The sequence below is a fragment of the Neofelis nebulosa genome, chromosome 6, assembly GCF_028018385.1.
Source record: "Neofelis nebulosa isolate mNeoNeb1 chromosome 6, mNeoNeb1.pri, whole genome shotgun sequence".
Taxonomy (NCBI): domain Eukaryota; kingdom Metazoa; phylum Chordata; class Mammalia; order Carnivora; family Felidae; genus Neofelis; species Neofelis nebulosa.
This window is the reverse complement of record NC_080787.1, coordinates 38,110,049-38,133,238: the sequence shown is the minus strand read 5'-3', so window position 1 is coordinate 38,133,238 and position 23,190 is coordinate 38,110,049. Positions and strand designations below refer to the sequence as shown.

The 23,190-nt window shown below is 38.8% G+C and overlaps 1 protein-coding gene across 6 annotated transcripts in view; it reads right to left on the bottom strand.

Annotated features, from left to right (window-relative positions):
- MAPK14 (mitogen-activated protein kinase 14) overlaps positions 1 to 23,190 on the bottom strand; it is a 74,776-nt gene that overhangs the window by 35,276 nt on the left and 16,310 nt on the right. For all 6 annotated transcript variants that reach the window (XR_009262935.1, XR_009262936.1, XM_058733715.1 and 3 more), the window contains exons 2-3: positions 14,402 to 14,531; positions 7,410 to 7,468 (exon numbers count right to left, since the gene is read on the bottom strand). Coding sequence is in view for 4 of the 6 variants with exons in the window: in XM_058733715.1 (XP_058589698.1) it covers positions 7,410 to 7,468; positions 14,402 to 14,531 (189 nt within the window). In the remaining 2 variants the exon portion in view is untranslated. The remainder of the gene's footprint in view (positions 1 to 7,409; positions 7,469 to 14,401; positions 14,532 to 23,190) is intronic.

Genomic DNA, 23,190 nt, shown 5'->3' with positions numbered 1-23,190 from the left:
ACAAGGCAAATATTTCCATGTTTAAACAAAGTATTTAAAATAATCACAGGGATTGACAATTTGTAACCACAAGCCTCTGAAATACATCCAGTGATCCTTGGGACTCATTACAATCTATTTGCAACACAGCAGCGGAGTAATTTTTTAAAAATAAAAATCAGATCATATCACTTCTCTCCTTTTCCTTTAGAATAAAGATAAAAACCCCCTCAATGGCCGAATAAAACCTTACATAATCCAGCACCCTGTTCCCAAATATCTCTCTGACCTCATCATCTACTTCTCTCCCCTGTTCCATTCAGCTCCACACTGGCCTCCTTACTCCAGGCACAGAGACCCCTTGCTGAAATTCCAATTCAGCATGGAGTCTTCTATCTCAGGACCTTTGCACTGGCTATTCTTTCTGCTTAGAATGCTCTCCTGCCTGGAATGCTCTTCCCCCAGAATATCCGTGAGTCTAATTCCTCTACTCCTTCAAATATTTGCTCCAAAATTCACCTTCGCAATGAGAAGGCCATTGGCCACTGCATCTCACACCCTGCCCTCACACTCCTAAATTCCCCTTTCTACGTTACCTTTTCTTTTTGTCCACAGCATTATTGCCTGCTAATACACTAAATTTTTTTTATGCTCATTGTTTATTGTTATCTATCTGTACAATGCTCAAGGAGAACAAAATTATTTTTGTTCCCTGTAGTATCTATAGAAACTAGAACAGTATCTGGTAGATAGTAGGCACTAAATTACTACTGAACAGAATCTAATGACTCAGGACAATGCATATAGAATTACTAGTAGGACCAAGGAAGATACATCTCATTAAAATACTCATGCCAAAGATCTTTTCTGGTAAGCAGACCAGATGGTTTTAATGTAAGGAGTAAAGGCACCATTTAGCAGCCATGTAGACAGCTTAGCCAGCTTATTTCACAACAAACTATTCTCCTCTTTTAAAGCAAAGATTACTGAGAGGTGACCTCTAAATTATCTGCATCAATCAACCTGGACTCAATATTTTACTATATGGTCTACATTACAGGATAAAAACAAAAAGCTAGTCAAAAGAGAATATACTGAGCATACTACCAGAAAATTAGATCATCAACCAGTTGTAAACAAGACAGCACAAGGTTATTTCTTCAATCACTCCACCAACAAATATTAATTGTTGAGCACTGGAGATGCAATGATGAAAAAGAGAGTTACAGAATTTAGATGAGAGGAAGGCATTTATGAATATAAACTCCTAAGAAAGCATGATTAGAGCTATAAAATATCAAGGTGCTAGAGAACACACAAAAGAGGGCCCCAACCCAGACTTAGGAAGGAGTTAATTGAAGGGAAAGATTTATTTTTTATTTAAAAAAAATTTTTTTTTAATTTATTTTTGAGACAGAGCATGAGCAGGGGAGGGGCAGAAAGAGAGGGAGACACAGAATCTGAAGCAGGCTCCAGGCTCTGAGCTGTCAGCACAGAGCCCGACGCGGGGCTTGAACTCATGGACTGTGAGATCATGACCTGAGCTGAGGTCGGACGCTTAACCGATTGAGCCACCCAGGCGCCCCGGGAAAGATTTATTGAAGGACCCAAACTCTAAGCCAGACCCTGAAGCTTCTTTACCTTTTTAAATTAGCTCATCTGAGAAAAGGGGGACATCTTATTGACTATATCAGACAAAAACTCAATGGTATTAAATGTAAGTCACTGAAGACAGCTACAAGGAGTTTCACCAACTCTCTACCCTCAGCAGGTCGGCAGCAGACCTGCGAAGGAAGTAAGTTGCAAACATACCGTTGATACAGTTAACTCCTTCATCTTTCTCCCAGACTGCTTCTCTTCCTGCATTACCTATCTCGGGCGCTCAGCCTATTTTCAAAGAATGAAAGTATTTCTGTAAGCCCAAACAATGAGGCTGGGTATTTCTTTCACAGTGATGGAGGAAAGCATTACTTCCGAGCAGATAATGCTTATTTGCTAAATTAGGAAAACAACTCTTCTCTGCCACAAAAGCCAATCAATCATAATTTACTTACACAGTTTTTATCCAAATACAAGACAAAAATCAATGCTTATCTATCAACTCCTTTAACATTCTCCATTCAATCAAATCTCTTTTTCTGTACACTTGACACGTTTTCTTCATTTCTTTGACTGTCTGGAATAAATTTCAACCTCTAAGCCCCATCTATATTTACCTGTTTCTTCAGACCCAATTATTACTTTGTTTAGAGGCTTTCCTCTACTGAGTTTCTCCTGTGTCTTGAGACCCTGCATGTTGCTTTGACATTAGAAATTTGACTTGGTCCTTTAGTTATTTTAGGCAAACATTTATGTTTTGTCTCATTAAAAACAGGCACCACATACAACTGGAAGGCCTTCAGTTGTGACATCTTACACAGAACCAATCATAGTATCTACCCAGTAAGAAAGGCTGGCAGACTTTCAAATAATAATCACAGCCCTGGATCAAGAAAAATGTCATTAGAAATACATTTAGAAAAAAAAAAAAAAAAAAGAAATACATTTAGAGCCAAAAGACCTGAGTTGTATGCAATTTCATATGTAGTATTACAGAATTCAGTTCTTCTCTCGACCAGTTTCCTCATCTGAAACCTCTAAGTACTAAAGATTCGACTAGCTCTCTGCCCCTCCCCCACTCGTGCCCTGTCTCTCTGTCTCAAAAATAAACAAAACATAAAAAAAACAACAACAAACTTTAAAGATTCAACAAGGAAGAAAACAAACTCCCTGCTCTACTAGACCGTGCAAGCCAGAGGGAGAAGAGACACAATCACAAATACAGGATGGCAACATCTGCTAAGAACAACGTGGAGTAAGGTGTAGACACGGATGGTGGTAGGCTGAAGCTATGCTAGTGAGGGGAAAAAGAGCTTCTGGTGAAGACACCTTTGAGTGGGTCCTGGAAGAAACAAAGGAGCCAGTCATGTGGATATGTGGGGAGGGTGTTCAGGCCAACATTAGAAACCAGGATAAAGGTCCCACTGGGAATGTGGATGACAATATTCAAGCAAGAACACAGAGGCTAGAGTGGATGGATGCAGAGAGTGGGTGGGAAGAATATTAGATGTGGTCAGGGAGTGCACAGGAACAAATCATGTAGGATCTTCCAGAACCTACCACACTGCCTATGGTTTATTAAAAATTTTCTTCTCTCCTATGAGGAGTCTCAACTCGATCATCAGAGATCATGCTTATCTTTATTTACTGTTACATTCCTCAGAAACTAGTACCGTGCCTAGCATAGGATGGGTGTTCAAATACTGAATGAAATCAGATTAAATGTAAATCCAGAAACTCTCTTTACCAATGCAGTATGCTCAGCAGCTTTTATTTACAATGACGTAAAAAAGCTACACTTGTGAGGGGTCCCTGGGTGGCTCAGTCGGTTAAGCATCAGACTGCAGCTCAGGTCATGATTTCACGGTCCATGAGTTTAAGCCCCGAGTTGGGTTCTGTGCTGACAGCTCAGAGCCTGGAGCCTGCTTCAGATTCTGTATCTCCCTCTCTCTGCCCCTCCCGTGTTCATGCTCTGTCTCTGTCTCAAAAACAAACGTTAAAAAAAATTGTTAAAGGAAAAAAGCTACACTTGTTAGATGAACAGTCATTTTTATCAAGTGTAACTCTACACAAGGTGATAATTTGCACACTGGTTTTCACTGAAGCAATGGTTGCTGGCTGACCCTGTTGTAAGGTCTTCTGCTAGATCACAGCAGATTCTAAAACCCCACTTCTATTTCCTCTTCAAGAACTAAGCAGAGATAAGGAACTCAGGTATAAGAAACCTGCAATGTGAAGGTGTAAAAAACAAAAAATGCAAAAAGCAGTAGAAAATTCCACTTACCATGACAATTCAGCTTTCCTGAAATTTGAGGAAATCGTTCCCACTAAGAGTCCAAAGACTCTTCATTGCCTATAAGCTTGATTAGAGAACTGACACCCCCAAGAAAAGGCAATATTGTTACACAAAGTTGCAGCTTTCTCTAGGGGCTAGGTTCTAATCAAGTATTAAATGGCCAGTGCCATTTAAAATTTCTGGATTTCTGGGGTGCCTGTGTGGCTTAGTTGGTTAAGAGACTGACTCTTGACTTCAGCTCAGGTCATGATCTCATGGTTGTGAGACTGAGCCCCGCATAGGGCTCCACGCTGAGGGTGGAGCCTGCTTGGGATTCTCTCCCTCTCTCCTTTTGCCTGTCTCCCTCACTCATGTGCTCTCTCTCTCTCAAAATAAGTAAACAAACACTTTAAAAAATAATTTCTTTGGGTTTCTATTGGGAACTAAATATTTGAAGCATACATATGCATATACATGCCACCTCCCAGCAAACATTACCATCAAGAAGCCAAGAGAAATGTCCAAATGATTTTCAGTCACCAAACTACAAAATTTTGCCATCTGTATGACATCATATGGCAGTCAAGAACAGCTTCATATATTCATCTTTGAACTCCACATTTCCCAAACAATCTCTCTCTCTGTTAGATTCACATTGTTCCTAATGACCAAAACTCACTACCTATTGTTCCTTTCTCAAAAGTTATGTTCTCACAGGGGCGCCTGGCTGGCTCAGTCAGTAGATCATGTGACTCTTGATCTCAGGATTCTGAGTTCAAGCCCCATGTTGGGGGCAGAAAATACTTCAAAATAAAGTTTAAATTTAAAAAAGGACATAGTCTTGGGGCGCCTGGATGGCTCGGTTGGTTAAGCGTCCAACTTCGGCTCAGGTCATGATCTCGCGGCTTGTAGGTTCAAGCCCCATGTCCAGCTCTGTGCTGACAGCTCTGAGCCTGGAGCCTGCTTCTGATTCTGTCTCCTTCTCTCTCTGCCCCTCCCCCACTTTTGCTGTCTCTCTCTATCAAAAATAAATAAACGTAATAAAAAAAATTTTTTTAAATAAAAAAGTATATAGTCTTACAAATGAAGTATGCACAATGCCTAGTAACCAAGAAGTTACAAATTCAGGAAAATTGTATTTGAATTGTATGATAAATGAAAAATGCTAACTGCAACATACAGGCACAAATACACATAACACATGATTAAAATTCAACTGTAAATATGAAAAGTAACTAGAGATTTTATTAATTAGCACAAAAAATTCATGTTCAAAATTACAGCCTACTCTAAACCTGGCAGGCTACAGAACCACTCTAGCCTTCAGCGTGTCTGATTTGGCCAGAATAGTGGGTTTTTATCTGCCTGCTTTGTTTTAATGTGAATTTGACTACTTTAAGGAAGTATAGTACCAGTATTTTGTTTTACCACACACACCCCCATTCCCAGTTGTATAATGCTGAGCCTCATTTATGTTAGTTGGCCCTAGAAGTATTTAAATTTGCAAACCTTGCAATTAATTGTAGGCAAAGATGTTTGGTCTCTTATGCAAATTCTGAAATGACTTTGGAAAATTCTGAAATAACCACAGTCCTGGACAAGCACTAATTTTTTTCAGTGATATAAACATTATAGAAAAATAGACAATGAAACATTTTCTTAAGGCAACCTTAGGTTCACCATTCTGTTTTCCGAGATTCTCCAGTATTAAAAAAGCTTCAGAAGTCAACCACCCCAATTTTCATCATTTGCCTATTAGGTTTAATTAGAGAACCACTGGGGGCCCAGGGAGGCAACGTGACTAGTCCAAGGTCCTATAGCCAATTCATTTCTTGATTACAAATGTGTTTTAAATTCACTTCCTTCCCCCAGTAAGATTTTGATTTGTCAAGGGCAAAGAGTAGTGTTTTCCATTATTTTGAGGCTTTTTCTAACACTCTGCTCAGCAAATATTCAATAAGTGGTACTGAGATTTCCTCCTAAGAGATAAACTCAATTCTTGTTTATAAATCCAGTAAAACCTTGGTTTGTGAGCATAATTCTTTCTGGAAACAAGCTTATAATCCAAAGCACTTGTATATCAAAGGGAATTTCAAGAACCATTGGCTCAGTTGTGATCATGTGATGTTTGGCATCATGTACTATTTGTATTGCAAGACATTGCTCGTTTATCAAGTTAAAATCTATTAGAAATGTTTACTTGTCTTGCAAAACACTCGCAGAACAAGTTACTTGCAATCCAAGGTTTTACTGTAATCAGAACCTGGGGCACCTGGGTGGCTCAGTCAGTTAAGTATCCGACTCTTGGTTTTGGCTCAGGTCATGATCTTGGGGTTCATGACTTTGAGCCCTGAGTTGGACTCTGTGCTAGCAGCACAGAGCCTGCTTGGGATTCTCTCTCTCTCTCTCTCTCTCTCTCTCTCTGCCCCTCCCCTACTTGTGCTTGCTCTCTCTCTCTCGAAATAAATAAACTTAAAAAAAAAAAATAATCAGAACTCAACTTACACAACGTTCTATGTCAATTACATTTCAATAAAGCTGGAATTTAAGGTGTTACTTCTCTCTTACGGCATAGTGTATCTGTGAATTAGGGATGGGAGGGAGGTGTGCTAATTCAGATACTGGGAAAGCTACAGTAGATTGTTCCATGCACAAGAACACCTGCTGGAATCTATCTTGAACTCATACATGTGCAACCTGGGCATGTGAGGTCATTAATTCCCCATAGAGCAACCCTTGCCAATGGGGTCAGGGGCCAGGGGATAAATGTTCCCCATCTGAGGTACATTGAAACTGCTTCCTAGAAGATTCTGGCAGTTTTCAGCCCGACTGCCCACAGTAGTGACCTCCTAAATAAATAACCTTGTAGCAGCTTTCTCTCCTGCTTCATTTTCCCAAGCCCCTACTACTGGTTTCTGAGAATCTCAGGGTCTGTTTTCCAGGGTGGGTCGCAGGCTTGACACAACAGAGATGGTCACAACTGGGAGAATCGGCACAATTCATCAGCTTTCTCAACACGTGAGGTCCACCCCTTGTCCCAGGACAGAAATCCAGTTCTTCAAAGAAGAGTGTGCAAGTCTAGTATCATTTCCACACGCAAGTGGGACAAAAAAGAGAGAAGAACTTGTATAAAACCAGGTCCTGGTTTTTTGATGTAAATTTAATGATGCAAATTTAATGATGTAACGTGGAAAGGCGTCTCTTTAAGAACTGGGACAGGCAATGTGAGAACAAAAGTCACAGTCAAAACTCCCTATACTCCTTTCCATGGAACTCTGCAAGGACTCACTACTGAATCTTCACAATGTGCCTTAAAATGATGAAGATACTACTATGTAGGTGACCCTTGAACAAAGCAGGAGTTTGGGCACCGAACCCTCCCATGCAGATTTACACCACACATAATATACCATCTCTGTGTTCATCCCCATCCCCTAGAAGAGCTGGATGACAGGAATAAAGAATCTTTTGAAGTCTGTTTACTGCTAAACAGGAATAGAAATAGACTGCCACTCATCATCTAGCTAAGGAAGGCAAATGCAAAAGGTTCACTCACACATCATTGAATTCCTCCAGAGACCTTGCAGGTGTAAAAACATCCAACAGACCAATCACCTATGAGAAAACAGAAAAATCAGACAGTAAATAAATATAGAACCATAGTACCCATCAAGCTTAGTCATTTTAATAGGAACGAATTTCAAATCCTACCATCTCAGTTCAACAACACCACAACATCATACATTTAACTACAACTTATTTTTTACCCATATTATGGTTTTGATTTTTACTTGTTAACATCATTTCCCGTAACATATTTTACCACTAAAAACTTCATCTCTTTAGAATTTGCTCACATTTAGCCACTTGTAAATAAGAAGCAAAAAGATTTAGAGCTCTTGACTCACATATGCACTAATAGACTAATGATTAACAAGCAGAAAAAGGTCAGACTTCTAGAACTATTGTTACAATATCATGTTTCTTTTTTTTTAATGTTCATTTACTTAATTTTGAGAGAGAGCGCGCGCGCGCGAGAATGCATGCAAGTGGGGGAGGGGCAGAGAAAGAGGAAGAGAATCACAAAGGTTCTGCACTATCAGCACAGAGCCCAACACGGTGCTCAATCTCACAAACCATGAGATCATAACCCAAGCAGAGATCAAGAGTAGGACACTTAATCAACTAAGCCACACAGGTGCCCCAGCATCATGTATCTTTTTTAAACGTATTATCATTCCATGAAAATTTTCCAGATGTAGTCTTCAAGACTGATATTTTTGAGCTCCAAAATATTCTCTTGGTATATAATCTTGGTATTATTCTTACAATAGTCTTAAAATTCAGATACTTTTCTTAATCATCATCAGGTATTTGGATCAGAAAAATTAAAGCTTTTTTCAAAAGGCTATCTTTATGCAAGGATAAAGAGAAAACTACTTAATACTCAGTAATCCATGGTCTTTGCAGTTTTTCTGGTCATGGAGTTATACTGATCAATCCATTTATACCACCACCATCCCCCAACCGCCATCAGTTACTTCTAAAACAAGAGTTAAGAATATTTGGAAATGATCCTGAGAAACTTAACAGGAACCCACGGGGGAGGGGAAGGGGGAAAAAAAAAAAAGAGAGAGGTTAGAGGGGGAGAGAGCCAAAGCATAAGAGACTCTTAAAAAATGAGAACCAACTGAGGGCTATGGTGGGAGGGAGGGGAGGGTGGGTGATGGGTATTGAGGAGGGCATCTTTTGGGATGACCACTGGGTGTTGTATGGAAACCAATTTGACAATAAATTTCATATATTAAAAAAAAAAAAAAAGAATATCTGGAAATGAAACAAATGAAAGCCAAATGGCCTTCATGAAAATTGACCCATGACAGTGGCCTCATCAGCATGGTGCTCTAACCAACCAAGCTAAACAAACAGCTCTGAAAGTAAAATACACCAATGCTCAAAACCTTATCATGAAAAAGAACACATTTAATTGGAATGTTACTCCACTCATTCAACTATCAGGCTTTTAAAAGCAATTTCAATTATATTTCAATTATATAGCCTGAACCCAAAAGGGAAAGGCCTTGGAAGTCAAGGAGAATAGCTTTCCAAAACTTTCCATCTTATTCCAAAGGAAAGGTACCTGTAAGATCATTACCCAGACAACTGTATACAAGAAAACCAAAACTGGGATGTCTGGGTGGCTCAGATGATTACATGTCAAACTCGATTTCGGCTCAGGTCATGACCTTGCAGTTTGTGAGATCGAGCCCCACATTGGCTCCTTGTTGACAGCACAGAGCCTGCTTGGGATCTCTCTCCCCCTCTCTCTGCCCCTTCCTGCTCATGCTTTCTCTCTTTCTCAAAATAAACTTAAAAAAAAAAAAAAAAGGAAAACCAAAATTATTTATAACTGTACTACCCATTATAACTATCATTAACATTTTGAGATATTTCCTTTGATTTTTCTGATATATGTAAAATAAGTTGGAGTTATATTCTGCATACAGTTTTATATCCTGCCTTGTCACTATATAATGACTATTCTCATATCCTCAAATATTTTTCATGCTCTACCATTTGTATATACCATTAATTAACCAATTTCCTATCTTTGGACATTTAAGGAACACTGCAAGTGTGCATGTACATGTGTATGTAATATATATTTTGCACATCCTGTATTTCCTTCCAGAAAATAAATTTCAACAAATAGAATTACAGCATCAAAGGATACTGATATATTTAAAGATCTTAGTATTGTCAAATTGTCCTACATAAAGCTGAGGTCAATTTACATTCCCACCAATAGTGTATCTGTGACCTTATAACAGCTCTGAATCGTGCTTTAAATTTAAGTCAAATCATTTTCTTTTACCTTCTCCATCTAAACCATAACTGTTTTTCTTGAGTCTGATATACTCCTGGCTTAAGATCTTTGGTCTTTTGATTACTCTGCCCATCCCCACTTGTACTTTAGTTAACTGAGATCTAGAAGTCGATTTTGTTCAACTGTTCCAATATTTTTTAATCATTGATTCTTATTATGTGAGATGTTCCATCTCCCCAATACGACAGGAAAAGTTTAAAACAATTTACATTGTTTTACATTATTTCAATTGTGATTGTGAAAATCCTCAAATTAAAGTAAAATTAAAACACTAGATGTCAATTTACATAGGATTTTTCATGTAAGAGTTACCTTAAAGATAGTAAAACAATGTGAGTCCAAAATATTTTCAAATAAAGCTCCAACTTCAATTTGAAAACACAACAAGCATTTTGGAATCAAACAGCTGTAAGTCTGAACTCCACAGTCAGTTTGTGATTTCCTGGATCCATGAACTTATGTCTTTTTCATTCCAGTAACCCCAGCACTTGGAATACTGTCTGGCACACAGCACCTCAAGTAATATTTGTTAAATAAATGAAAGAAAGGAATCCTCTCTGAGCCTCATTTTCCTCATACGAAAGAGAGGGGGATGCGTATTTTTATCACATTGCGAGGAAGATTAAGGAGACAGTGTAACTGAAGGTGCCTAGCACAAAGGACTGACCCTCTGTGGATTACCAAATTAAGTGGTGATCACAGTCCTTAGAGTTTATAAAGAATTACAAAATACAAATCACAGAAACAATCTGAAGCAGCTACTTCCAGTAACGAAATCTGAGATACAAAGCTAATCTAAATTATTCAAATGACTAAGAAGCATGCCTGCAAGAAGCACAATAAACTGATTTGGAAAAAATAACAGCACAAGCATGTCAGTAAACAGTCTATCAAATTTTAATTTCTTTAAAAGGACACATCTTATGAGATTAAAACTACCCATGTTACATCAAAGTATCTTTAATTTTTTGTGGGCTTTTACATTAATTACATTACATTAATTGTATTTATGGAGCACTCACAAAAAGGAAAATACTATAAAATGAGTTTCCCAGCATTAAACTGGGGAACTTGGGGGAACATTCCATAATCTATTCACTTCTCAATTCTTATTTTGCTAAATGTTTGTTTGTTTGTTTATGGACTTTGAGAGAGAGAGAGCACGAGTGGGGTAGAGGCAGAGAGAGGGAGAGAGGATCCCAAGCAGGCTCCATGCTCAGCACAGAGCCCAACAAGGATCTCTATCCCACACCGTGAGATCATGATCTGAGCCAAAATCAAGAGTCGGATGCTGAACCAACTGAGCCACCCAGGTGCCCCTATTTCCCATTTCTTGAATGGAAATTTCCTTTTAATTCAAGTTGTATTTTAGTCTGTTTCTTTACTCCTGCTTTCAGACACCCAAAAGTAACCCAGGAATCAATTATTTAGAAAAGACATTTACAATACAAATAATCAGCAAATGTCCCTGATGACTGTCGTACAATGGTCAAAAACTGATAGACAGAAGTGATACATTTTTACCAAATTGGCACACACTCAAGAGAAAACCCACTTTAACTCAGAAACCAACAATATTTAATATCTTTAACACAAGTGCACCAAAACAATGACCGGATCTACCACGGTAAGGTAGATACCAAATAAAAATTTTTAAAGGATTCCTTGAATAGTTTTAAATTTCAAAATGCACAGATCTCCAGGCCCTTAACTCCAGGCAATCTTTACAGTACCTACCCAGAAGGCAAAAAGATGCAGCTGGCAAGATGCTCCCCTTTCGTGTTTCCTTAGAGCAGGTGTTAATGAGATCAAGGTCGCAAGTTCAATCAGGAATGCACCAGGTAACTTTGTTCAAAGAATAACTCTTATAGGCACAGAGGATATTCTCCCTAGCTCATTCCCCTTTACCCATCTGGTAAATGTGTGTCTGTCATTCGTTATCACTAATAAAAGAAATAAACTCAAGATGACATATTGATTCTGAGTCCAGCATTTTTGGGGAAAAGATCACATGTGCATTTGGCACCTAGAAATTACATTTGTTACCAATACTTAATATTGTCAAGAGTTTTAAGCTGCTACTGTTTTTGGAGGCCTGGTGTTTTTGGAGGTACCGTGGCCCAAAAGAGTCATTTACTTATTTATTTTACAGATTTTATTTTTAAGTAATATCTACACCCAATGTGGGGCTCAAATTCACAACCCGGAGATCAAGAGTCACATGTTCTACTGACTGGGCCAGGCAGGCAACCCCCAAAAAAGTCATTTAAGAAAAAGAAAGAGGAAGAGAAAGAGGAAGATGAAGGAGAGGAACTCCTCTTAAAATCCTCGATTAAACTTACTTGGAAGCCTTGGCTCTTCCCTGGGTAAAACTACTTTTACACTGTCAGTTCCTAAGGGTTTGTAGAATAGGCTGAAGTTCAGGAATTTTTCTACATGGAGTCAGTCTGTTAGCCCCTTCCCATTCCTCCTTCAAATACTTGCCAACAGAAGAGAGAACTCTGAAACGTTCAGCCATGTGCCTTCTTTTGTTCAAAACCAAATCACCAATACTTAAGTACAGGTGCGCTACATTCATACCGCTAAAACCTAAACATGTTACCATAAAAAGACCAACTGCTATTAAGCAAGCTGCTTATACAACACCTTGTGTAGATTAAAATCCTAATACTATCAGTCCTCTTTTTTAAAAGATTCTTTTAGCCTCTCCTAAATTAGAACAATTATATCCCATCACTACGGCCTTTTCGTTTCTACAGAGTGACCCAAATGTAACCAGCCTAATTATCATATAAGACACATTTTGAAGTGTCTCATCACAGAAAACTAAAGCACAAAAAACTAAATAAGGTTGTTTCTTATGACCAGTAGAAAAGCCAAGGCATGGATTCAGATAACCCAAAAGAATCCCTGCCCTAAACATTGGCTTAAATGGTCTATGAAGCGAGGCAGAACAATAAAGTATGGCGCTGGTAATCTAAACCAGATGTTCGTAAATGAGCGCTGGCAGCATCGGTGGGATCCCAAGGCCTCCTGAAAGTGCTTTGGGGTTCCATAAATGTTTGGCTTGTATTCCATTTTCAAAGTATTCTTTATTTAAAAGCTATGATAATGTCTTTGTCACATTTATTAACGTGTAATGAAAAACAGCATACACACTCAACTGTGTTAAAAACCAAATGTAAACGCATCGGTTAAGCTGCCAGGCCACCTTGATTTTATGCAGACCCTGGAAGAGAGCTTCTCCTCCTGGCTTTTTCCATGTATATCAACTTCTTGTAAACATGTCACTGATTAGGAAGGCTGCAGCTCTGCATGGAACTCTTTAAAAACTCAGGTTTGCACATGGATGCTCATGCACACTATACCCAGGAATACAGGTTACCTGTGGAGAACAACTTGCTCAATAGGATGCAATTAAAGCAAAATATGAAAATAAATAAGAAGCTACAGCTATAATTACAAGAGCATCCATAATCCAATTCCAAATTTAAGTCTCAATGCTCCCAATGTAGAAGAAATTTGTACCTTGTGAAGCAAATGTAGGTTAATAAAGGATCACATCTCTGTAATTTTTTTCTTACCATGGGAAAAAAATTCAATTATTAAGACAGAAAAGGTCTGAATAGCCAAGTAATAAATTTACAGATTTTGAATTTTTTTCTACACAGTAACAATCCATAGGGTCAAATGATTCTAAAATCTCTATCGCCACTGTTTCTACAATGCTACAAATTTTACAGATCCTTTCATACACAATCACATAAGTTCTTTTAAACTTGATTTTGAAATTTAGGAAAGTAAGTATCTTCAATCAATTGTTTTTTTCTCTTTCAGCTAACATTGCAATTGCATCCCTTTATTTACTGTATTAGGGTTTTTACGTTTATTTATTTATTTTCAAAAAGAGAGAGTGTGTGTATGTGTGTGCACTCATGCCAGTGAGCAGAGTGGGGGTGGGGCAGAGAGAGTGGAAGAGAACCCCAAGCAGGCTCTGTGCTGTCACAAGCAGGCAAGCACAGAGCCCTACTCGGGGCTCAATCTCACGGAACATGAGATCATGACCTGAGCTGAAATCAAGAGTTGGATGCTCAACCGACAGAGCCACCCAAACGCCCCCACGGTATTAGGATTTTCTAGGATTTTAGGATTTTTTGCAGTATGGCATTGCTTTCAAGTTCCCAAGCTGGCAGAAAAGAAAAAGTTATATTTAACTTAAACAATGTCTTTGTCACATTTATTAAAATGTCTGAATTTGGAAAAGCTGTCTTGAAAAAGATTAAAAAGGAAAATTATAATATTAAATTATCCATAAAATAACAGCCACCTTTGAAAGGACATTCAGTGAGCCTAACACATGCTGCCTCAAACTTCCCCACTGAAATAATCCATAATAACATAAAATAGCCTTGGACTCCCATATTTGGACACTACAGCCTGAAGTAAATGTAGTAAAGAATGCAAATTTGTTTAATGTTTTCTCTCAAAAATCCTTTCATTAAAAAAAGTCTGTTCAATGCAGTGGCCACTACACCCCAGTACGAGAGGCACGGTCCACAGCGTGATGCGTTCTAATGTACACCCATTTGCAGCAATTAAAACACAACTTTTTCCAGTTTATTCAACAGCAGCATTTATTCTTCCTTGAATGAATAACTTACATTTTCATGTTTCATATGTTTAAGTAACCGCAGTTCTCTGTAGGTCCTTTTGGCATGAATGATGGACTGAAACGGTCTGGAGAGCTTCTTCACTGCCACACGTAACCCAGTTTTTGTGTCAAAGGCAGCACTAAGGGAAAAAAAAACAGGAAGAATTCATCATTAAATGTGCTTTAAATATTTCAAAATCAGTATTTATAAGGCTTTTCCATTTTCAGATTAAATGGGTCTACACAAAGATACATAAAAAGTATAAAGGATAAACATAAAAACTAAAACAACCTATAATCCCACTATCCAAAGTAATCTGTTATTTTTGGTGTTTCCTTCTCATCTTTTTTTGGATGCATCTAAATCAGGGATCAGAAAATTTTTTCTATGAAGGACCAGATAGTAAATATTTTAGACTCTGGGAGGCTTAGGGTCTTTGTCACAACTCCTCAACAACTCTGTGGTCATAGAAAGCAGCTAGACAATAAATTTAAAAATGGATGTAGTTGTGTCCCAGTTAACACAAAAATAAGCAGCCACTTCATCTACATGAGCCAGTAGACTGATATATAAAGAGCTGGACTCTGTCTTCTCTGATGTAGCCTTCACTGTCACCTTGCCACCAAATACTGCCTGACCAGAGAGGAGGGCTTGGGATGCTTTCAGGGCAATGAGTTGGCACAACAATTTCCTGAGCATCTACAAAGTATCTGCCACTTTTTAGAAGCTTAGATGTAGTAAGGAACAGGTCAACAAATCTCAGCCCTCAGGGGATGGGGGGAGGGAAGAGCAGGATAATAAAAATAATTTCAAATAGTGATGAATGTTAGGACTAAATAAAACAGAATGGGACAAATGAAGACAGCCAGTGGGGTTTTGCTACTTTAGCTAGAATGTCTGAGGAAGGACATTTGAGCTGAGATGACTGAATGATGAGAAAGCAATAGCCATATAAAGGTATAGGGAAAAAGAACTTCAAACAAAAAAACAACAACAGTATTATTAATATTTATGGAGTCTTTATCACATACCAGAAACTATTCTAGGCCCTTTACATTAATTTTTAAAATTAAAATTAAAATAATTTTTAATCCCTAACACCCCTACAAAGTGAGTGCTATTATCATTCCCCCAGTCAGAAATTCGGAAACTGAAGCACGGAGAGATTAAGCAACTTGACCATGATCACAAAGCTAGAAAGTGGCAGGAGCAGGGAATCTGGATCCACAGCTCATGCTATTAACCACTTTGCCATGGTGCCTCTCAGAAGAGCTAGTGCAAACAAAGGAAAAAAGAAACAGTGGTAGAAAAAATATGGCGTGCTGGAGGGCATAAAGATGGCCTGTGTAGGTGGGACACAAGGAGCAAGGGGAGAGTAGAAAAGAATGAGGTCAGAGGCATGGGCAGAGGCTAGATCATGTAGGACAATTACAGCAAGAATCCTGATGTATATTTTAATTATTTTTAGAGACTGGGCTAATCCAATCATGCCGCATCCTCCTGTTTATCTCAGCCTCTAATGGGCATCCAAGACTTTGGGATCATCTACCATGACCAAACTCTTTCCCCTGTGACTCTGTACTTGTTCCAGAAGTTCCCCTCCCTTCACTCCCAAATCCTTACACTATGTCCTTACTCTTCAACTCCCAATTTGTTATCAACTCTTGTAAATCTTCAACCTCTTTTCTGAGCCTTCCCTCCAACTCTTTGATTTAATTGAAACTAGGCTCTACCTTGAAGACACTACTTGTCTTACAGCCCTGCCCTTAGCGGGCACATCCCAGTACCTCAAAGCTAGCAGGTGGGGCAGATGTCCTCCTTGCCAACCATGCCTACTTCCAGCCTCTAATTCTCCATTAGTTCCATTCTCCCTGCTGCTATAATCCACTGACCTGGAATTTTCCATTATTTACCAAAAAGTTAGTTCCTATCTCAAAGTCCCTCTCCACCCTCAACATCTGTCATCATTCTTGGCAACTTCAACATCCAGGTGGAAGGCACATCCAACATCCTGGCCTCTCGGTTTCCTGACCTCTCCAGGAAACTCCACCTCGTCCAGCCACCTCCATGGTCACACCCTGGACCTCTGTCTCCACCAAAAGCTGCCCTGCCTACACAATTTTGAATGCCAGCACCCGTTTTCCATCACAAACCTTCTTTGCCTTTCAGTTTACTTCTAGTTTAATTGTATCCTGACTACAACAATTTGTGGACCTCATCATCATTGCCTGATTCGACCCTTCAAGCCCTCTCCCATCTTCATTTTCCTTCTCGCCTGGCTTAGATTACATGTTCCCTTGTGTGTTTGCCTCTCTCTCCCATACTCACCTGGATAAAGTCTGACTTTGGGTGATCTCAACTATTTTTATTTCCCTTGTCTGAATCCAAGAACAAATTGTGGTTGAAGAAAAAAAAAATGGACAATCATACAGACTGGTTTCATTCTTAATTTCTGGCCTTACCCTCAAATAAGGCTCTCAAAACTGCCACTTTTTTTTTTAAGAATTTTTTTTTTTAAGTTTACTCATTTATTTTGAGAGAAGGAACATGAGCAGGGAAGGGGCGGAGAAAGAGGGAGAGAGAGAAAGGAAGAGAGAGAACCCCTAGTAGGCTCTGCACTGTCAATGCAGAATGCAACACGGGGCCTGAACTCATGAACCGTGAGATCATGACCTGAGCTGAAACCAAGAGCTGGACACTCAACCGAGCCACCCAAGTGCCCTAAAACTGCCATTTTTTTTTTCCTAGGAAGTCCATTTTCTTACTCAAAGTCATCATTTTACACTGTCACTCTCTTCAAACCTCCAATTCACTCTCTTCCCTCAAAGTTGTCCTTGGCTTCATTGGGAAAATAGAAACCATCAAAGGGAAGCTCCATCTGCCTCCTGGGTAAGTCTACAAACCCACCTGCAGTTGGACCTATCTTCTCTGCTTTGTCTCTTGCTCTAAGAACACATGTCCTTTCTTACAAAAATCCAAGATGGCTCTCACTTTGGAGCCATCTCCCTCCTCCTTTCAAGTTCTTTACTCCTTCATTCCTTTTCTCTCTCCATTCTGAGTTTCTGCCTATCTTTTGGATCATTCTCATCAACATAAATATGCTCTAGGTATTTCCCACCCTCAACAAACAAACAAAAACTTAACCTTGAAAGCTCCTCACTACAGTTAATGTTCTCCAAGGGTTCTCAAAGTATGGTTCCTAGACCAGTAGCATTCGTGTCACCTGGGACCTTATAAGAAATGCACATTCTCAGGTGTCACCCTAGACCTACTGAATTGGAAACCCTGAAGTGGGTCCGGCAATCTGTATTTTATGAAGCCCGCCACATAACTCTAACCCACAGTGAAGTCTTTACCTCTGCCATTCCACAGACCAGCAACACTGGCATTATGTGGGAGCTCTTTAGAAATGCAGACTCTCAGGCCTTAAAGTAGAATCTACATTTTGACAAGATCTCCAGGTAATTCATGTGTATCTTAAGGTGTGAGTCATTTCCTTGGCTCCCATTCTTTCCTCAACCCATTACACTGAAACCGTTCTTCTCGGGTCATTAATGACCTGTTACCAAATCCAACTGCCACTTTTCTGGATTAGAAATTGACATGGTTAACACTTCCCCTTTGTCTAAACACTCTCCATTCTGGAGTCCGTATCAGCACATTCTACTGGTTTTCTGTGACCTCTATGGCAGCTCCCTCTCTGTCCTCATTGCATGTGGTTCCTCTACTTGAACTCTCTGTTAGTTCCTCAGGGCATGGCACTAGGCCCTCTTCTCTCTCCTACATTATCTCTGGATAATCTCATCTATGTCCAAGACTTAAATGCCAATATAAGTTTGGCATTTTCAATCTTTTCAATATAAGATTGAAAACTCCCAAGTCTCTCACTGAAATCCCTTCTCTGAGCCTGACTGCCTTCCTAACATCTCCATATGAAAAACACATAAGCACCTTAAAGCTTAGCAAGTTCAAAACACCTATAATTATTCCTCTCCTTGTCTCTTATATTTCAATAAATGGACTTTCATCCAATTGCTCAAGTCAGACATCTGAGTATCACTTGTTTTCTCCCTTTCCTCCAGCTCCAGCCTCCTGGTCCCCATCCAAACCTATCAGCAAGTCTTGTAGTTTCCCATCTCCAAAATACATCTCTAATTCAACTTCTCTTCATTGCACTGCTAACATACTAGTCCAAATCATCCTCGTCACCAGCCTGCCGCCTTCTGCTGGTCTCCCTACCTCCTGTTTTGTGACATTCTTTTTCTTTTTTTTTTTTTAACATTTATTTATTTTTGAGACAGAGAGAGACAGAGCATGAATGGGGGAGGGTCAGAGAGAGGGAGACACAGAATCTGAAACAGGCTTCAGGCTCTGAGCTGTCAGCACAGAGACTGACACGGGGCTCGAACTCACGGACCGTGAAATCATGACCTGAGCCGAAGTCGGCCGCTTAACCGACTGAGCCACCCAGGTGCCCCTGTTTTGTTACATTCTAATATACTCACCACAAGCATCCAATTCAATCTTTTAAAAATATAAATTAGATGACACTACCTACTGCTTCAAATCCTTCAAGAAATTTCCTTGGTACATAAAATAAAATGCAAGTTTCCTATCATAGCCTACAAGGCTCAGATGACCTGACCACCAATGACCACTCTAACCTGCTCCTGCATGACTCTCTCCTTTCCCCCAGCCACTATGTTTTGAACATGCTGGCTCCTTTTAGTTCCTTAAACTCTTCAGACAGGCTGTTTCTGGTTCCTGAGCTGCTCTTCTCTCCCACCTCCACTCTACCCTACAGCCGAATCCTTCTTCTTCAAGCATTGGTTTAAATAGCCATCCCCCTCAGAGATGTATCAACAGGTCTGTTATTCTCTGTCACAACACCCTCCTTCTTGTTTCCTTCCTTATCCTACAAAAAGGGAGGGGGTGTTCTCTTCTCTCCCACTCCTGTTCCTACAAACCCATAAAATAATAACTTCTTCCCTCTTGGAAGTACCAAGTAAACTTATACTCTTCTCTGAACCCCTCAATGGCTCTTGTGAGACAGAAAATGGCCCCTGCTATGTGACCCATCCTCCTCAACTCTCCACCTCAGTTTGCCTGCCCACCTGTGGGCTGAACATGTTCTCTCCCCCACTGATAAGCCCTTGGGGACCTCCTGGAGCAAGGAATGTCATCAGGTTTCTAGCTGACCTGCCTATGACTGAATGTGCAAGTTAAACTCAGTAGGGAAAAAATAAGAAGGCTACTTGAGCTGCCTGTCCAAGCTGTTCTCCATGCCAGCTTTACAGTAATAAAGTACATATTTTCATCTCTATTTGACTCCTGTATCTATTCAGCAAAAGGTAGGTTAGGATTAATCAGTACCCTATCCCAATAATCACAATTTATTACTGTATGTTTATTTACCACCCAGCAGGGTGGTTAAATAAGGGCTAGGGCTTTGGTATTAGACAATCTGGATTTTAATCAAATTCTGTCACTTAGTAGCTATACAATCTTGAGAAAGTTAATTAAATTCTCTCGGGCTTATATATAAAATGAGGATAAGGTATGTATCTAATAAGGAGAATGCTTGTTAAGATTAAATGTGATAACTTTTGTAGTAGCTTTAGCAAAAGGGCCTGGCCTATAGTAAAGCTTAATTATTAGACATTAATAATGTCTGCCTTTCCCATTCATCATAAGCACCTGGAGGGCAGTTACTGTCTTCTGGTTTATCACTTCTGTATTGCACAGTACTTAGCATAATGCCCGGCAGGGGCACACTCTCAAAATATGCTTAACAAAAGCATGAAAGAGTATTTTGTAATGCAATTATCTGAAACATGAAAGAAAAATCTTCAACTTTATTATTTGGCTCTCAATTTTTACAAATTCAGTAGCATCCAGGGGCACCCAGCTGGCTCAGTTGGTGGAGCGTGCGGCTTATGATCTCGGGTTGTAATTTCGAGCCCCACGTAGGGTGTAGAATTACTTAAAAACAAAATCTTAAAAGAAAAATAAATTCAATAGCATCCAACAAGAAACTGATAGTAATGTTAAAAACATACAATCATTGAGTGCTTTGTTATTGCAAGATACTGTTTTTAGATCTTTACATAAATGAACATCTTTATCAAAAAGACATCATTATTGGGGCTCCTGGGTGGCTCATTGGTTGAGCATCCAACTCTTGGATTCGGCTCAGGTCATGATCCCAGGGTCAGGGGATCAAGCCCAGCGTTGGGCTCCCTGCTGAGCATGGAGCCTGCTTGGGATTCTCTCTCTCTCTGCCCCTTTCCTCAGCTGGTGCATGCTCTCACTCTCTTAAAAGAAAGACATTATTATTATTATTTCCATTGTACAGATGAGAAAACTGAGGCACAAAGCGATTAAACAATGTGCCCACAGTATGGACAGAAAATGGCAGTGCTGACATTCAGATTCAACTGGTATGTTTTCAAGCACGAACTCTTAATGGATACCATTGAATGACTACTTAATGGATCTCTGAATGGAACTCTTAAAGAATAATGAAGTTCAACTTTGCCAACAGTTCAGTCCATTTTAAATATATCCTAATTATATGAACTCTGCTTTTCTAAAATGCTTCCTACTATAATTAATTGCATTTCACATGGACAAAGTATTTCTTGTAATTTTACCTTGAACTCAGGATAGCATTAATAAGCATTTCAGAAGAAAAAACTTTCACTCTGGATGCATTACTTTATGTAGGGGAAGTTTCTCAATCCCTAAAGTTCTAACTACTCCCTGTGAATCTAGGACACTGATGGAGTCAATGATGTGGTTTCTTACAAATACCAAAGTATCACTTCCTGAGTATTTGCTGAAATATCTCCTTCACGAAAGCTTTATGGATATAAAAGAAACACTAAACATAGTACCTGATATCACAGAATTTGCCATCTGAGATTATGAAACATACATGAAAGCAAAGAACGCCCAACAACACAGTGTAACTATACACAGTTGACCACGTTTCTACAAAGTGGGTTCAAAAACATATACATTGAGTATACAAATTTATATATAGTGGCGTCCAGCTGGCTCAGTCGCAAGAGCATGTGACTCTTCATCTCAAAGTTGTGAGTTCCAGCCTCACGTGAGGTGTAGAGATTACTTAAATAAAACTTAAAAAAAAAAAAAATGTACTTATGGGGTGCCTGGGTGTCTCAGTTGGTTAAGCGTCCAGCTCTTGATTTTGGCTCAGGTCACAATCTCAGGGTCGTGAGATCAAGCCCAGTGTGGGTTAATATTCTCTCTCTCCCCCTCCTCCCTCCACTCTTTCTGCCCCTTTCCTGCTCACACGCTCTCACTTGTGTGTTCTCGCTCTCTAAAAAAATTAGATTAAATAAAAATAATAAAAATTACATACAGTATATAAATTGGGTTCAAAATATACAAATGTTTACTGCAGCCTGTTCACAAGAACAAAACCAGAAATGACCTTAATGTTCAACGACAGAGAATTTAGATTATGGTACATTCTCCCATATATTGTAGCCATTAACAAGAATCTCCACGTAGTACTAACATGTACATGTTATATTATTGATGGGAAGAAACAACTTTCAGAAGTAAAGAATGAGCCTATCTGTGGAAAAAAAAAAAAAAGTGTACTTGTACATGTATACATACATGTGCAGACAAGAAATATCTAAAATATTCAGAATTTTAACATTTTTACTTATTTATATTTTTCTATCCTCTGATTTTTTAAAAAATGAGCTTATATCTTTTAATAAGGTCATTAGTGAATTACAAGCATAAGTCATCTATATTGTTCTATTAACCTAAAATAAAAAAATAGGTACTAACTTTAATAAAGCCACTATTAACATTGTATCTCCTTCAAATGATACTTACATAGCTATACTCACAGAACATAAATTTGTATCCTCTATCCATAAGCCATACGCATTTTCCATTTTACTAAACAATAATTTACAGTAATTTCCTTAAATATCTGCACCACAATCTACTTAACTATTCTCTTTATTGATGGGCATTACAGCCATTCTATTCATTCACACACAAATACTATAAAAACTACTACAATGGACATCTTAATTCATACTGCTTCATCAATAATTGCATGATTTCCCTAGAACAAATAATTTTTACTTCAAAGGACATACACTTGCACTTTTTAAAACACAATACTCTTACAAAAGAGAACAAGCAGGAATTGTTCAGAGAAACTGCTTTCTGTTTATCAGTTAAGCAGAATCCCTACAGCAAAGCTACTGAAACAAGGAAGATACGACCCATCCCCAACACCACTGCTTTAAGCATTTAACTGCTCTGACCTAGCCTCCCGTTACTATCACTAATCAAAGCAATGTCTGGAGAGAGGAGAAATCACTCATTTCATCCTAAATTGAACACTGTAATCACCCAAAGCAGAAATTATTAATAATTTCTTAATCACCTAATAAAACCAATTAAATACTCAAAGGAAAGAAATTCAAATTTACTGAATACCTGACCATGTCACATACTATCTGGGAAATGTTTAATCCTTATAATAACTTTTTGAGATAGTTATATTTACTTTCCAAAATAAGAAACTGATGGTCAGAAATATTAACAACTCACCCAAGGTCATGTAACTCATACACAGTGGGATTCAAACCTAGATTGGTCTAATTTCAGTGTTCACTCTTTTTCCAGAATGCCAAACTGCCCAGGATTAAGGGCAACCCAAGGAGCAGCTACTGGCTTTGCCTTTATGATAATGATTCATTTACTAGTATTACCAGTTGGGCCTCTTAATCACATTTTTT